Raw genomic sequence first — 17,922 nt, 5'->3', positions numbered from 1 at the left:
CTGGTGCTGCGCTCACCTCTACCACAGCTTCTATTAGCACTAGTGATGAGCGAGTATGTTCTGTTAACCCTTTTGCCAAGTATGCTCGGGCGAGCACCGATTATTTACAGCTGCTCGGTGTTATGTTTGAATCATTCCTGTGTACATGATTTGCAACTGTTTGACAGCTTTAATACATGTGAGGAATGTGTAAGAAATAGGCATTCCTCACATGTAATAAAGCTGTCAAACAGTCGCAAATCTTGCACAAGGGAATGATTCAAACATATCACCGAGCAGCTGTAAATACTCGGAGCTCGGCCGAGCATATTCGGCAAAAGGGTTAACAGAACATACTCGCTCATCACTAATCAGCACACATTTAGGAATTTGCAGAATAGGGAGAAGTGTAGGATAAATTATCATAAAGCTAATTACAAAAATGTATCAGGGTGTAAAAATAGATATTTAGAATAGACATTTTAATTATCTGACCACCCCTTTAAAAATAAAGCAAATTTACCTGAATAACTCTTGGTCATTTTTCCATCCCCAATTCTGGCATGCTCCAGGTCTGTGAATGGTTCATGTATGCTGATGGTCTGAGACATCATTACTTGCCGATAAGGAGGAAAAAGGTGCAGACGGGCTGCTATTATAGTTGCAAGACAGTAAAGAATTGCTAAAGTAATTGGTTTCTATTTCAGTTTCCTCTTAAAGCTAAATTTACTCTCTTAGGCTGGGTGCCCACGTAGCGTTTTTCAAGCGTTTATGCTGCGGAATTTCCGCAGCATAAACGCTGGTGAAACGCTAGGTAATCCGCACCCCATGGTCCCCAAGGGGATTGCGCATGTTCTATGCACATGCTGTGGATTTTTCCGCAGCGTTTATGCTGCGTACAAAAATCCGCAGCATGTCATTTAATTTTGCGGAAGCGCAGCGGAACTCCCGCCATTGACTTGCATTGAGACGCATAGAAACCGCGACTGTATATTTGTACAAGCGGCTTCTATGTGTCTCTATGTGCGGATGGTACCCAGTTCTGGAGGAGAGAAGACTCTCATCCAGACCTGGGTACCATTGTACCTGTAAAAAAAGAATAAAATAACAAATAAAGTTTATACTCACCTTTCCGAAGGCTTTTCTCTGAATGCCGGCATCGCTTGAGGACCTGCGGTGACGTCAGTCATGTGACCGCAGGCCCTTCACCGCTCTGTCTCGCGATATGCCGGCATCCAGGAACCAGACAGGAACGAGCGCTGCAGCCACGCCGGGGCCTCGGGGGCGAGTATAGCTTTATTTGTTTTAATTTTTACGGTTCACACTGTATAAATCAATGCTGTTTGCATGGATTTATATAGTGTGACCTAGTTGTCAAGCACTTTCCAAGTGATGCTATCGCCTGGAAAGCGCTTGTCAATCTGCATGCGGAAACGCATGTGGATCCGCATGTATTCTGCAGGAAAAACGCATGCACAATCTGCATGCGTTTTTTCTGCCAGGGAGATGCAGAAATGCTGCAGAAATTTTCTGCTTCATTTCTGCATCGTGGGCACATAGCCTAAGTAGTGTAAACTAGCTGTAATATATACAGCCACCTTCTGCTGCAATAGCTGGGATCGGAGATGTTTTTTATCAGAACCATTTACCTACTTAGATGTAGTGGTCAATTTGTGACTGCGACATCTGAGCGCTTTGTCACCCCATCGTGATATTGCTATTTATAAAAGACCAATCGCCAAATTTTTCCTGTTTAACTGGACACTATGTGGAATAAACCGCGTAGTTTTTTTTCACCTCTGTTGCAGAGATATTTGCAATCAAAGTATTTAGCACTTAATGAGTTAAATGGGTTAACTCCCGCATTGGACCTTACAAAAGTGAGAGAGTACTTATTCCCCCTGTATGATGCTGACCAATCCATAAGCAAGCAGCAACACGCTAGAGAATGAACACGCCCCCACCATATTTTAGCTCAGGTTTCTCAGTGGTATAGATGTAATCACACTTATGTCTACTGTGCTGAAGCAACTTGTCATCGCTCTACAGTGAGATTGTTACATCTCGCATCTTACATCTCACATAGGAGTAACCGGTCTGGACTACTCCTGTGTGAGCTATCATGAGCAATGACAAGTTGAGCACAACAGACAATAATTGTGATACGGACACATCTCCGGACAGGCAGTATGGGTCTAGGGGCAGCTCAGCAGAGGTGACAGTGCTAGGAGAGGAGGAGAGCTAATAAAAGGGTTTGTACTGTCACACGGATAAATTCAGCTGTACTGTCCCTCCCCCACCTGGACCTTATCTGAAAGGTGTTAGTTATCTGTGCTTTCTAATCATGTAAGAGCCAATACCAGAAGGTAAGAGCTATAGATCTCACACTGAGGAACCTGGTTTAAGCTCTGATAACTTGTGTTAACTCCAAAACTTGACAAATGCTTTTTAATTGCCAATATCTCTGCAGTGGAGAAGTGAAATAAAAAATAAAAAATGCATTTTATTCAGCTCTGCAGCCAATATTACATCCAATAGGACACTTTTTATGGGTTTTCCGATATCAACACATTGATGACCTATTCATTCTGTAGTAAATCAACTTCATATTGGTGGAGGTTCAACACCACCCCCACCGATCAGCTGTGCCAGGAGCAAATTACAGTTAGTTCTTGGGGGAGTCGGGCACCCATCAGATATTGATGGCCTACCCCTTGGATCGGTCGAGTATGTTATGACTGAACAAACGTGCTGAATGCATTTTGAGAATATTTCCCCAGCCAAGAAAAAATAAATTGGTGACCAGTTTGACTGGATTTTCAGGTCAGGCCTCCCTTAGTGGCTGTTAGGCACTAATGTAGGCGATCTCCTTCTTCTGAAACATAAGGTCGCTGTTCTGCAGATGACCCCCTCTTTATTTGATCGGTTTACTGTGAGAAAGCAAAAGCTCTAAAGTCTTTGTATTCTGATGGTCAGAAATCAAGAACTAAAAGTATCTCCTATGTGAGGGATGCGATCAGCCAGCTCAAAAGTAACATTCCCAAGGCCAATGTGTTATACAACAGTTTCTTCCAGAATGCACATATAATGTTCTAGCGTTTCGTGTTTTAAAGGTTTTTCCCATCACCGACACTTACAGCAGATGTATAGACTATACCATAAATAGCTGAAAAGTGACCACTGCTGAGACTTGATCCTATGGTGAGAACACCAGTCCTGCCTGGTGGTGTGACTGTCAGGATGAGTGGCATAATGCTGGGCTTAAACCACCTTCTACTCCCAGCTCATGGATCTCAAATGTGTCCCTGATGTAATTAGCCAAACGGAGTCTAAACTGAGCTTCTCACTCCATTTGTTACTTCTTTTGCTTCTTGTTCTGTGTGCGGTACGTTTTCCCCCTCCCCACAGCACACAGACTGAAAAAACAAACGTGAACATACCCGTAGGGAGGGCTTCTGGTGCTCAACAGTGGACTTACAATCACTCCCCTCCCAAGTGAGCCTGGACCTGGAGACCCCCACTGTGCTCCTAATTGCAGTCTGTCATGGGGGAAAAAAAAACCTAGAATGGAGACAAATGTGAGTCAAACCTGAATAACAGGTGCCTAAAACTTCGTGATGGCTGCTCTTCCATCTTCCAGAATAGACTGCTGGATGAGTGCTTGTCATACTAGAACAGTGAGTGCACCACAAGGATCATCCTACCTCCACAGGTCAAATGTTTAGAGGAATATAAAAAAACAACAAAAAAAAAAACCCCCACTCCCCCAAAATCCTGTAAGATCTGTAGAGCTTGTTGGATGATTCTTCAGAATTTTCCTCAAATAGGAAAAATGTGACTCTTCTTTGCACTAAAACTTGATTCTGAATCTTTGTAGGTCATCTGTATGAAATATAAGCCAGGCCCGAAGTTACAAAACCTGGATCTAGCTGTGGCATCTCCTAGTGTTGGCAGCGATCCTGGCACCGGAAGTCAATAAAGAAATTGAAGAATCTCCGGGCCGGACATAAAAATAAATGTGTACAGCTTAAGTAGATCTCCAGTTTGCGAGTGGGAAAGATGGCATTGATCTGTCTGGTCTCTCTATTTTCCTGTTTCTATGATTTACATCTGTTCATTAATGAAGCTGGAAATCCTGGATTGCTCAGCATGCTTGGAAATACTAAGCTGCAGCCATTTCACCGGCTCTTACTGACCAGTCACATTACAGAGTATGGGAACTTGCAGAAAGGGAAGAAAAGCCGATTCTGACCATATTCTGGAATCTGAGTAGCTTACTGCTGCCACCTTCTGGCAGATAATCTGAATGTCTGTCATTTAGTTTGGGGGATTTGACGCTGTGTAGTGTAAACAGGACATTTCAGGTGACTGTGTAATATTACCGGGCCATGAAAACGCCATCTCCTGTGTCACTGGGTAACATGGCCGTGAGCAGTGTGATAAAAATAGCCTGAGGCATTTCTCCCCGCCTGTTCAGAAGTGTCAATACTTGAAATTTCTGTCCCCCCTTGCACAGAAATGCTATTGTATTGTCTCCCACTGAAGAATGTTGAGCGTTCGTGCTGATTGTGTTATCTGTGGTCTGGTGACAGGGGGCATTCATGCCATATTTTATATTCCACAGCGCTGGACAAAGGTTGGCATTGCTCATCAGTTGGGGCTTACATTGTAGATTAAATTTGGCTTTTATGTATGTGGGAGGAAACGAGCACCCTAAGGGATGTCATACACGTGCCATGGAGATGGTGTCCTTACTAGACTTTGCACCCAAGAACCCAGCGCTGAGCCACCATGACAGGTCAACCATAGCTGGTCAATGACTATTAGACCAATTTTGGAAAGATGATCCTTTTCTTCTCTGAGAAATAAGCCAAGGCCAAAGATGTCTGACTATGGCTTTCCCATAGAGAGCACAGGGCAGTCGGATGAGATGGCTGCCGGGTGAACGATCTAAAGCAGTGATCGGGAACCTTTTTGGCTGAGAGCCATGAATGCTACATATTTTAAAATGTAATTCCGTGAGAGCCATACAATATTTTTAAAATTAAATACATAAAATGCACACATTTACTTGTAAGACCAACACTTTTAAAGTACAATAAGTCTCTGAATTCTTTTTAATAACGTTGTTGTGCTGTTGCTAACCAATGATGAATAAAGTACTTATTAACATTAATGTGACTTCTGGTGCTGCATGGTTTTGCTGATGGCTTTGTAGTCTGGTTGATACGTGGTGAGGTTGAGCTTCATGCAGGCGTTGAGACTTCCATCCGTTAAACGTGATTGTAGGTTGGTCTTAATGTTCTTTAGATGTGAGAAAGACTGCTCACATGCGTACATAGAGCCAAACATTGTCAGTACAGCAATACTCACACTCTGCAGTGTGTGGTATGTGATGGGAAGTGCTTTCCAAGTTTTGACAATCAGCTGGTCCGCGGGTTGAAGTTTTTTAATTTCTCACCACTTGTGTTTGCTCGCCAACTCTGCTTGCTGTCGTGCAAGTCTTTCCAAATCTTCATTCAGTGACTTGAACTTATTCATCCACATGTCCGAGGCCTTCAGGACACCAGCTTGTAGCTCAAAATCTGACGGAGACGCTGGGGGTGTAACTCAGGTCAGCGCTGTCCACTGCACACTCGTGTGGATGGGTGATGAACTTAAAAAGACGAGTGCGCTCAGGAAATTCTCTAAAGCATGCTTTGAATGACTGCAGGAGATTAGATATGAAGCCTGCTAGCTGCTGAAGATCAAGATGTTGAGCAGGGTCACTTGCTGTGCATGAATCTTTAAACTCTCCCAGTTTTTCAAAGTGTAGTAAACGACCTGTTTCAATGTCTGCTATGAAGAGTTCTAGCTTGTTTTCAAATGCAAACACTGCTTGCTGAAGGGATAAGACTGTATTTCCAACGCCTTACATTTTCACATTGAGCTGGTTCAGATGTTCAGTCATGTCCACGAGATAGTAGAACTTCAGGAGCCACTCAATGTTAGCTAATTCAGGATGCTCGACGTTTTTCATTTCAAGAAAAGTCCGGATTTCGCTCAGACAAGCCGCGAAACAGCTGAGCACCTTCCCTCTTGACAACCAATGCACATTGCTGTGCTGAAGCGGACCAGGATAATTATTCCCAACTTCATCCACCAGTGTTTTAAACTGGCGATCATTTAAAGCTCGGGCAACAATAAAGTTGGCCCCCTGAATGACCAGCGACATCATCTCACCAACCTGCTCGCCACACATCTGAGCACAAAGCGCCTCCTGATGTAGGATGCAGTGAAAACTTAAGATAGGTCTCTTTTCATGTTCGCGAAGAAGCGCTACGAATCCTCCGTATTTCCCCACCATGCACGGAGCACCATCAGTACACACCGAAATAAGTTTATCCATTGGTAGATTTTTTTTCTTTAGCGAGCTCAGTGAAAGACTTGAATAAATCCTCCCCTCTTGTTGTCCCTTTCATAGGAAAAACAGCAAGACTTTCCTCACATAGTGTCACCGGCAGCATACCTTGCAATCACGCTGAACTGGGATTAATGGCTTACTTCTGTTGACTCATCCAAAGCGAGAGAAAAGAATGGTGCTGCTTTTATGTCTTTCACTTGTTTTGCCTCAATTTGATTTGCCATCATGATGGTACGATCGTGAACAGTTCTTGCTGACAGAGGCATGTCTTTTATTCGTTTGATTATCTTGTCTTTATCCGAAAAGTCGTCAAACAGCTCATTGGCAACATCAAGCATGAATGTTTTGGCATACTCTCCATTTGTGAATGGCTTTCCCTTTCTTACAATTGCTAAAGCACCAGCAAAGCTAGCCGAATTCCAGTCACCTTGTTGGGTCCAAACACGGAGTTGCTGCTGACTAGCTTGCACTCTGCACAGTAGCTCTTGACATGTTTTCTTCCTGCTGTCCCCCGCAGGATATTTCGATGCAAATGTAGTATGGCGTGTGTCGAAGTACCGCTTTTATATTTGACCATTTTATCGATGCAATTTTATCATTGCATATTAGACACACGGCAGAACCTGCTCTCTCCACAAAGGCGAATTCTTCTGTCCATTCCTGCTGAAAAGTACGATACTCCTCATCTTTTTTTTCTTTTAGCCATCTTCTTCAATAAAAGGGTTTTTGCAATTTAGCTAGCTGACTACTTGATTAAAAGGAGGGAAGTTTACTTCCATATTCTGGAGGTGTCCCTGGCTATTTCCATGTGGAGAACAGATGGGGTCTTTGCTCTTAAGGGGAAGGGCAAACTGTACCCCCGCAGTACTGTGTATATAGGTAACTGGCGTCCCCCTAATTGACTGGTGGTATGAAGGAAGATTCTTGCCAGTGGAGTTTAAAATGGCTCTTCCGCTTCTGATCCACACCACAGGAAGCTGTCACCCCTATAAGGTGCCCGCTCTCCTGACAGGGCTGTGCTTGAGCGAGCGGAGAACGATGGCTGACAGCGCGGGAACTCCGTATACCTGCTGGTGAGCTCGCCTCCGGTCTGCGCTTAATGATGACTCTCCCCAGCATAGCAGCAACTGAGCGCCGCTCTAGCTGTCAGGAGAGCGGGCGCCTTATATCCCAGATGACCGCTTCCTGTGGTGCTGATCAGAAGCTATGACGCCATTTTAAGCTGTCAGTGGCAGGTAGAGCAGTCACTCGTCTGGGAGCCAGATGCAGCCTTCAAAAGAGCCACATCTCGCTCACGAGCCATAGGTTCCCGACCCCTGATCTAAAGTGTACGTCAGAGCTTTAACCTGAGAAATAGATTGGTATCCAGTTGTCTCCTGCCCTGTATTATCTGCTGGGATTGTATCGTTGTCTGTTCTTGTAGGTAACATATATGCTTTCTTTCTTTTTAGAGCAAAGTAGAAGAGATGACTTAGAAGCTTTAGGACATATGTTTATGTATTTTCTACGAGGAAGCCTACCTTGGCAAGGACTTAAGGTAAAGCACAGTTCATTATGGGCCAAACTTGAGACGTGAAATTCCCAGAAATCCCAACCATGGAATGAAACTGAATGGGAGAAGATACAGATTAGATATATTAGAAAAATCTTTTTCACAGTGAGGGTGACCAATGAGTGGAACAGGCTGCCATGAGAGGTGGCGAGTTCTCCTTCAGTGGAAGTCTTCAGATGCTGGACAGACATCTGTGTGAGATGGTTTAGTGAATCCTGCATGGAGCAGGGGGTTGGACACGATAATCCTGGAGGTCCCTCCAACTCTACCATTCTATGATTCTATGACCATGAATGACCAGTAAATTAACACCTTTGCAAATATAAAAAAGTACTAAGTTCAAAGATAACAGATGCCAGTATCCACGAATAAAAGTAAATTTTCCTGTGTTTTTTTATATTTCTCGTGTATTTTAATAAGAAAATAAAGTGCTTTTATTCGTTGCTGCTGGCTTCTTCGGTCTCCGGATTATATTATGGACTGAACCTTGCCGTGCAAATCCCATGGCAGAGGGTGAGGTGACAACTTTGCTTTTTTACTAACATGTTATTACAAAAATATGGAAAAATGTTGATGATGGTTAAAGATGTCTCTACAGCTTGATCTTACTGATAGGATGGTCCTTTATAAATGTTACACCCATTTATAGAATATATTTCAGCATCCAAGCCACTGAGGGCATTTACAAGATCAGAGAAGTGGTACGCTAGCAGATACTGGGCATCAGTCATGTTCATGTTAACTTTTTAAAAAAAATAAAAATAAAAACTCTACTCCAGTACATTGCAGTGTAGTGATATTGTGGTATGGAAAAGCTTCTCTGTTTCTATCCTATTTAAATGGCTACAAATGTCAGACGCATAAGCAATATTACTGATAATGCCGCCATAACTGGTACTTCTGAGTTTTTATTTTTCTCATAGTTTGCAGTTTACCAAATCCATTCAATCTTTCTTTTCTTCATTGTAGGCAGACACCTTAAAAGAAAGGTATCAGAAAATTGGAGATACAAAGCGAGCGACTCCAATTGAAGTACTCTGCGAGAATTTCCCAGGTAACTAACTGCTGCCAAGTGGCATCATTTCTGTGCAAAGCGGACTGATGAATGAACAATACCTACTCTCAATAACCACTACACGCTCCTTGAAATGCTATTTTATTTTTTATTAAGATGCCTTCCTCCTTTGTATGTAAATTGGGGCTTTTTGGAGCAGGCAGAAGATTTGATGAAATATTCCTCCTCCTGCACTGAGCGCATCTTACAGTCTGCTGTTATTGTCTTCTAAATTAGACTAAATGACAGTAAATTTGCTAATGCTCTGCCGTGGATGCGCACTTCTGTCATCCAGAAGATGGCTCATGAGCGCTAAAAGATTTGTGTGAAAGAGATGTTACTCGGGTTCTCTAAGACCTGGTGAAGCTTCATACTTAACGGCTTATTCACAAAGTGCACTCTCACTGCAGTTTTAGCAGTAGATTTCTTTTTTTTTTTTAAACTAAAACCAGGAGTGGAACCACAATTATTAGAGTTAAGCAAAAAGATTTACAGGACCCTGGTCAAGCAGCCACATTTCTAGTCTGTGGCCACCAGCCTAGTGCCCTGTAAACCTCCTCTTATTTGCTGGACTCCATGGTGTGACGTTGGGTGGGCTTAATGATCATAAGAGGAGCTGGAGATCCTTACAGGTAGGACGCTCTCTGGGTGCTGGAGAATGCCAGTAGGAGGAGGCTCTCGGGGTGCTGGAGATGCCGACAGGTGGGAGGAGGCTCTCGGGATGCTGGAGATGCCGACAGGTGGGAGGAGGCTCTCGGGATGCTGGAGATGCCCGGCAGGTGGGAGCAGGCTCTCGGGGGTGCTGGAGATGCCCGGCAGGTGGGAGCAGGCTCTCGGGGGTGCTGGAGATGCCCGGCAGGTGGGAGCAGGCTCTCGGGGGTGCTGGAGATGCCCGGCAGGTGGGAGCAGGCTCTCGGGGGTGCTGGAGATGCCCGGCAGGTGGGAGCAGGCTCTCGGGGGTGCTGGAGATGCCCGGCAGGTGGGAGCAGGCTCTCGGGGGTGCTGGAGATGCCCGGCAGGTGGGAGCAGGCTCTCGGGGGTGCTGGAGATGCCCGGCAGGTGGGAGCAGGCTCTCGGGGGTGCTGGAGATGCCCGGCAGGTGGGAGCAGGCTCTCGGGGGTGCTGGAGATGCCCGGCAGGTGGGAGCAGGCTCTCGGGGGTGCTGGAGATGCCCGGCAGGTGGGAGCAGGCTCTCGGGGGTGCTGGAGATGCCCGGCAGGTGGGAGCAGGCTCTCGGGGGTGTTGGAGATGCCCGGCAGGTGGGAGGAGGCTCTCGGGGGTGCTGGAGATGCCCGGCAGGTGGGAGGAGGCTCTCGGGTTGCTGGAGATGCAGGTAGGAGGGAGCAGGTTCTTGGGGTGCTGGAGATGCCTGGCAGGTGGGAGCAGGCTCTCGGGGTGCTGGAGATGCCTGGCAGGTGGGAGCAGGCTCTCGGGGTGCTGGAGATGCCTGGCAGGTGGGAGCAGGCTCTCGGGGCTCTGGTTCGGTGACCACAGACTGCCTTAATGGCAACTGGACCAGGCTTCTCTGAATCTTTTAGTTCAACTCAAGTGAATTTCTAAGTCTTTCCTGATGTGGATCCATTCGAGGATCATAACCCCATTCTCATTCAGTAAGATTAATCCTTACGTTTTCAATGTTAAATTCATAGGAAATAAGTAGCAAACTACTTTCCACTCTGGCACATAGGAAATTTCTAATGCATGTGAGTGTGGTTACAGATGCCCCATACCTGTTAATGGGGTGCAGGTTTAAAGCGCACCTGTCAGCAGGGTTCTGCTCAGTAAACCACATACTGGCAGGTGGGCGACATTACACTGATTAATATGATAACTTCGTTGATGAAATCCGTCCTGTGGTTCTTGTGTAATCTTTACTTTCAGTTTGGAGATGATGATATGCCCGTGCTCCGGGGCAGCCTGTGGGGGGTGCTCTATCTTGTGCTCTGCTTACATATTCACCTGTATGCTCTTATGACAGCTCACTGATCGTTCAGTGACCTGCCTCCTATTTTACCTAGCCCCGCACTACTAGATGCATTATGTAAAATAGGAGGCAGGTCAGCGAAGGCTACAGAAAGCAACATTTTTAACTTTTCAATTTAGTTGTGACACATTTTAGCAAAAGCAACAAATCCATTCTGCTGCCATGTTGGTTGGCTTTTTTTATTAGCTTTTCTGTTACGTACTATTGTCATCAGTGATTTCTGTGAAATGCATAGCTCATTTCCTGCATGCGTGTTACATTAGGATCTGTTCCTGTCACTTTATACTGTTTTTCCAAAATATGCCTATGGAAATATAGAACACATGCCTCTCTATAGTGACATGTGTTGCACGTAGGCTCTGATCTCTGTAAAGGAAGGCTCGGCAGACTACATGGCATATGTTGCCTATAGGCTTTCCGCAGTATAGGAATGCTTGGCAGATTATCTTAGAAAGTAAAAAAGAAATACATTGATTTTATTTCCAGAACTAGTCAGGTCAATTTATTATTTTACTTCTCTCACTACTATACACAGTTTGGTACATTGTACTCCAGCCCCAGGGCATGTGGCTTGTCTGATCATATCAGACCGCAAAACTGTTGTGTTCTGGTAGCAATAATATTAAACCAAGTCTTGCCTCTGTAGTAACTTCATATTTATTCGCCAGAGAGGGCTCGGGTCCTCTGCCGTGCAATATGAACTCCTTCCCGACCTCTGATGCACTTGTACGTCATATGTTGGGTCCCCTTCTTCAGCTCCTGAGCCCACAACTTTCCCGACTTCGTTATTCATCTGCTTCTAGCTGAGCTCAGCATCACTTGCGGCTGTTATCTTGTTAAATGCCGCTGTCCACCTCTGACACTGACATCTACAGCACGTGACCCAGAGACTGTTCTAAGCGATCATCAACTTCCCTGCAATGCAATCTGCTCAATACCCCTGTGCTTGTCTTGACTTTGTACTTCTATGAAAGCGAGCCTGTGACTGACGGTCATAGGAGACTGTGATTTTTTTGCTCTACACAGCAATACTTTAGTATAAGTGCAGTGCATAGGTGTGCATTCACACTGTGGCCATTTAACTTCAGAACCAAGATAAATACAAAATGACTCTGTTATAGGTAAGTAAATCGTAATAGTGCATGTAAATAACATGGAGTACTTTGTTAATATTGTTTTGATAAAAAAAAACATAAAAGCCATCCCACCACGACAAGGTGTACCCAATCAGGACGGTACCTAACTCTTGAGGTTCACCTCACTATGTGTCAGCAGATGTAAGAATAGATAGGGGCAAAGGAGGACCTGGGTCCTGACTGTTCAGACACCTGCCCACAGAAAGCTGTATAAACAAAATGAACAGCCCAAAAGGGAGGGCACAGTGCCTCTGTTTGTACAAAGTCAAAAAAAATAAATAAACCAAACCCTAAAAAAAAAAGAGGCAGAGCACATGTTGGTGTCAGTGCAATGCATAGGTGTACATTCACACTGTGCTCATTTTCTTTTCATCTTCGGTCCTTTTTGTTAGCCAAACACCATGTAGTAAGTAAAGTTTAGTAGTAATTTTTTGATCAAACCTATGTTAACTAAGTCCTATGTTATTTACATGTACTATTACTATTTACTTACTACAGGGAATTTGCTCATATTGTTTTTATCTTTGGCATAGTGCTAATTTAGCATTGTAGTATAAAAAAATTAATCCTTGCCAAAAATATATTTAAAGGGATATTCCCACGAACAAAAGTTGATTTTAATCAATAGATCATGGAATAAATACAAGTATAGTCTTTTCCTTCCTCCCGTGCCCACCGAGCTGTGGTTTGATCAGACCATGTTCCTGCAGGGTCAGACACAGCCATTACACAGGACACAGCAGGGGCACATTTATAAGATTATCTCAGCACAGGAACATTTTATTTAAACACATCCAATTGTGGAACTTATTCCATCTATTGATTAAAATCAACTTTTGTTCGTGGGAAAATTCATTTAACACAAAATCTGTTGTGACGAAAAGGTAATATTTTCTGATGAGATGTTCCCTGTAACAGTGAATGAAGGCTTGCTTATATACTTGCTATGTTAGTGTTTCTTTTTCCCACTTATTTGCAGAAGAGATGGCCACATACTTGCGCTACGTAAGACGGCTAGATTTTTTTGAAAAACCGGACTATGACTACTTACGAAAACTATTTACAGACTTGTTTGATCGAAAGGGATATATGTTTGATTATGAGTATGACTGGATTGGTAAGCAACTGGTAAGTTCTGAAATAATTTCTGATTTTTTTAAGAGAATATCAATGTAATGCGATAGATAGATCTATATAGATATAGTAGATTTCTAGAATATAGATGCTTAATATAAAAAGTATGCTCTCTGCTGGTGCTAGGTCTCAAGTGGTCTTTCCTTCCTTGAAGTTATCCCTAGTACGGATCAATAGTCCAGTAAGACGGATAAAGATTTCTCATCTAGCTGACCAGGCCCCTGAAATCTACTGATGAGATCCATGAAACACTAACAGATCTCCGCCTAGATTAGTTTCTCTTACAGCTTAAACTCTAGTCATGTCTTTAGTGGTTTTCTTATAATGAACACTTATTAGTTATTACCTATCCAAAGGATAGGACCCCACTTGGCTCTAGAGTTTGCATCCTGAACTGCATGACTGCAGGTATGAGGACTTTAAATGGGTGGTCATCAAGCTTGGGTGGTGCTTCTGTAATGTCTACAAGGGCTGACAAATGCAGTAAAGCACCGTACTAGATTTTGTCCATCAGTCCTTTAGACTTTGAATACAGGGGCACCAAGCACACTTTGACAGCATCATTCAAAGTTCTGCACACGTTTAAGTGAGGAGGATAGCCCTGGAGGTCTAGGGGGTCAGGTTGCTCCTGGAGGAGAGTACCATGCTGGGTAAGGAGACATCTAGGCAATGCTTTTTTGGGGAAAAGGAATGCAAATTAGCCTCTTCCATGAGAAATACAGAAAATTTTCTAAAGAGTGGCTACATTCAACATGTGACACTACAGTCAGTCTAATACAGAGCAGAATGTATCCTGCAGACAGCGATTCCTTATTCTGTAGTTATTTCAGATTACACATTGCTTTCGTCAGTAGGTCTTGAGCTTCTCTGAATGATTCTCATTCTTTCTATACTTTTCGTTGACTTTAGCCCACACCAGTTGGCTCCATTCATGCCGATCCAGCACTTTCATCAAACAGAGAAGCACATCAACACAGAGATAAGATGCAGCAAGCCAAAAACCAGGTAAATGTGGGGAAATGTCCTTAACCACTCATTCACATGGTTTAATTTTCATTTTTTGTATTGGCAAATAATTTGTAAATAATAAATCTAAGTTGTGTGGTAATTCAAGTAACCTTACTGTAAGCTCTCGTTTTTTACACCACACGCTAACCTATTACTTTATTTGATCTTAGCCTAATATTGAGCGATTAGTTTGTCACTTCTGAGAATGTCTGTCCGTGCAGATGGACTGTGTGTACTTCTGGCCTTGTGTGCCATACAAGATTGACATCTCCTAGGCTTACAGCTTTTATGGGAAAAAGCCACATTTTTTACCCTTGTAATATCGATGCAGCATTACACTAGTGCAGGGGTGGGGAACCTCATGCCCATGGCCTTAAATGGCCTGCGATGACCTTACATACCCCCCCCCCCCCCCTGGCAGATTCCAGGGAACCGCAGTGCTCGGACCGGCAACTGCATTTTGACGGCTGCCGACCCTTAATTCCTTCTTACTCTGGGAGTACGCGCACACACACTGTTCACTACTGCAACACGTGCAATAAAAGATTATGTCCTCACGCTAGCCAGTGCCAGTGTGAGGACGTACTTTGAGGGCGGAGTTAGTGCGCTCCCATCCTAAAGAAGAGGACTGCAGCGACAGCAGCTCCTGTGACGTCTATGCCGCAGCCCCCCGTGTCTCCTGTGACGTCTATGCCGCAGCCCCCCGTGTCTCCTGTGACGTCTATGCCGCAGCCCCCCCCGTGTCTCCTGTGAAGCCTATGCCCCCCGTGTCTCCTGTGACGTCTGTGCCGCAGCCCCACCCCCCGTGTCTCCTGTGACGTCTGTGCCGCTGCCCCCCCCGTGTCTCCTGTGACGTGTATGCCCCCCCGAGTCTCCTGTGACGTCTATGCCCCCCGTGTCTCCTGTGACGTCTATGCTGCAGCCCCCCGTGTCTCCTGTGACGTCTATGCCGCAGCCCCCCCCGTGTCTCCTGTGAAGCCTATGCCCCCCGTCTCCTGTGACGTCTGTGCCGCAGCCCCACCCCCTGTGTCTCCTGTGACGTCTGTGCCGCTGCCCCCCCGTGTCTCCTGTGACGTCTATGCCCCCCCGAGTCTCCTGTGACGTCTATGCCCCCCCGTGTCTCCTGTGACGTCTATGCCGCAGCCCCCCCCCCCGAGTCTCCTGTGACGTCTATGCCCCCCTGTGTCTCCTGTGACGTCTGTGCCGCAGCCCCACCGTGTCTCCTGTGACGTCTATGCCGAAGCCCCCCCGTGTCTCCTGTGACGTCTGCCGCAGCCCCCCCGTGTCTCCTGTGACGTCTATGCCCCCCGTGTCTCCTGTGACGTCTGTGCCGCTGCCCCCCCGTGTCTCCTGTGACGTCTATGCTGCAGCCCCCCCCCCCCGAGTCTCCTGTGACGTCTATGCCCCCCCGTGTCTCCTGTGACGTCTGTGCCGCAGCCCCACCGTGTCTCCTGTGACGTCTATGCCGAAGCCCCCCCGTGTCTCCTGTGACGTCTGCCGCAGCCCCCCCGTGTCTCCTGTGACGTCTATGGCCCCCGCGTGTCTCCTGTGACGTCTATGCCGCTGCCCCCCCCCGTGTCTCCTGTGACGTCTATGCTGCAGCCCCCCCCCCCGAGTCTCCTGTGACGTCTATGCCCCCTGTGTCTCCTGTGACGTCTATGCCGCTGCCCCCCGTGTCTCCTGTGACGTCTATGCTGCAGCCCCCCCCCACCCCCCCGAGTCTGTCTCCTGTGACGTCTATGCCCCCCTGTGTCTCCTGTGACGTCTGTGCCGCAGCCCCACCTTGTCTCCTGTGACGTCTATGCCGAAGCCCCCCCGTGTCTCCTGTGACGTCTGCCGCAGCCCCCCCGTGTCTCCTGTGACGTCTATGCCGCAGCCCCCCGTGTCTCCTGTGACGTCTAATGCCGCAGCCCCCCGTGTCTCCTGTGACGTCTAATGCCGCAGCCCCCCGTGTCTCCTGTGACGACTAATGCCGCAGCCCCCCCCCCCGTGTCTCCTGTGACTTCTAATGCCGCAGCCCCCCCCGTGTCTCCTGTGACGTCTAATGCCGCAGCCCCCCCCACCCCTCCTGTGTCTCCTGTGAAGTCTATGCCGCAGCCCCCCGTGTCTCCTGTGACGTCTTAGAAATTGTTGTTCATTCACCTCAGTGAGTTACTTCAGGTTAACTGGAAATTAGTTTTGTCTTTTTTAAATCGCTTTTGATTGTTGCCGTACAGTATTTATACAGTTTCCCATTTTGGACCCTTTTTTGTGTGGTGGTCCAATGAATAATTGATACTCTGCCTTTTTAAGGAGTTTCTGCTCAAAAAAATGTTTCTCACCTCTGAGACATTGGTTAGTGATATTGTGATTTGTAAGCCCTGGATGAATCTCTTTACCTCAAGGAGAAGCTTATGACCGGCCCAGTAGAGCATAGACTCTGAATTTTCCATCGCTGTAGATCTGTGGTAGGTGGTCTCAAGGGGTTTTCTGCATTCTGTGCAGTAAGAGAGAACTTATTTTACAAACGTATCCTGATGTCCTTGCATTACAGAAAGTAAAATGGTATTTATAGAACAGACATCGTTTTGGGTCCATTTCCAGTAAAACTGTAATTATTGTAGGATTGCATGCTTTTGGAGGCGTATGCAGCATTTACAATAAAATGGTACTTATTGTAGAGCCGCAGGGCTTCTCACATGAGCGCAAGTAAAATAGTATGTTACACTTGCATAGTCTTTATAGGTGATATTCTGTTTTTTTGTTTTTTTTATTCCATGCTTACTTTTTATATGCAAAATTAGGCAACTTTCTGAAACGTCCTAATTCAAAATGTCCTACTTTTTTTTTTGCTTCTGTAGAATGTTTCTGTACGTTCCCCACCAGCCGTCTGGTCTACAAAATTTGCCATACATTTTTCAAAGTAAAGGGCTGCAGAAAAGGGAATGATAAAGTACATGGCAGGTCAGCGTGTGGAAAGGGGGAGGCATACAGTGCCTACAAGTAGTATTCAACCCCCTGCAGATTTAGCTGGTTTGATAAGATGCAAATAAGTTAGAGCCTTCAAACTGCAAACGAGAGTAGGTTTTATGAACAGAAGCATAAATCTTACAAACCAAAAAGTTATGTTGCTCAGTTGAATTTTATTAAATTTTAAACATAAAAGTGTGGGTCAATTATTATACAACCCCTATGTTTAATATTTTGTGGAATAACCCTTGTTTGCAATTACAGCTAATAATCGTCTTTTATAAGACCTGATCAGGCCGGCACAGGTCTGTGGAGTTATCTTGGCCCATTCCTCCATGCAGATCTTCTCCAAGTTATCTAGGTTCTTTGGGTGTCTCATGTGGACTTTATTCTTGAGCTCCTTCCACAAGTTTTCAATTGGGTTAAGGTCAGGAGACTGACTAGGCCACTCCAACACCTTGACTTTTTCCCTCTTGAACCAGGCCTTGGTTTTCTTGGCTGTGTGCTTTGGGTCGTTGTCTTGTTGGAAGATGAAATTACGACCCATCTTAAGATCCTTGATGGAGGAGCGGAGGTTCTTGGCCAAAATCTCCAGGTAGGCCGTGCTATCCATCTTCCCATGGATGCGGACCAGATGGCCAGGCCCCTTGGCAGAGAAACAGCCCCACAGCATGATGCTGCCACCACCATGCTTGACTGTAGGGATGGTATTCTTGGGGTCGT

General features: G+C 45.6%; 1 protein-coding gene across 6 annotated transcripts in view; it reads left to right on the top strand.

Annotated features, from left to right (window-relative positions):
* CSNK1G3 (casein kinase 1 gamma 3) overlaps nucleotides 1-17,922 on the top strand; it is a 122,421-nt gene that overhangs the window by 86,282 nt on the left and 18,217 nt on the right. For all 6 annotated transcript variants that reach the window (XM_073676805.1, XM_073676797.1, XM_073676781.1 and 3 more), the window contains 4 exons: nucleotides 7,834-7,919; nucleotides 8,904-8,988; nucleotides 13,088-13,236; nucleotides 14,152-14,247. In XM_073676805.1, the coding sequence (XP_073532906.1) occupies nucleotides 7,834-7,919; nucleotides 8,904-8,988; nucleotides 13,088-13,236; nucleotides 14,152-14,247 (416 nt within the window). The remainder of the gene's footprint in view (nucleotides 1-7,833; nucleotides 7,920-8,903; nucleotides 8,989-13,087; nucleotides 13,237-14,151; nucleotides 14,248-17,922) is intronic.

This window comes from Phyllobates terribilis, unplaced genomic scaffold, assembly GCF_046119375.1.
Source record: "Phyllobates terribilis strain yellow unplaced genomic scaffold, ASM4611937v1 Scaffold_1__5_contigs__length_1240528914, whole genome shotgun sequence".
NCBI classification, from domain to species: Eukaryota; Metazoa; Chordata; class Amphibia; order Anura; family Dendrobatidae; genus Phyllobates; species Phyllobates terribilis.
This window is presented reverse-complemented; position numbering and strand designations above follow the sequence as displayed.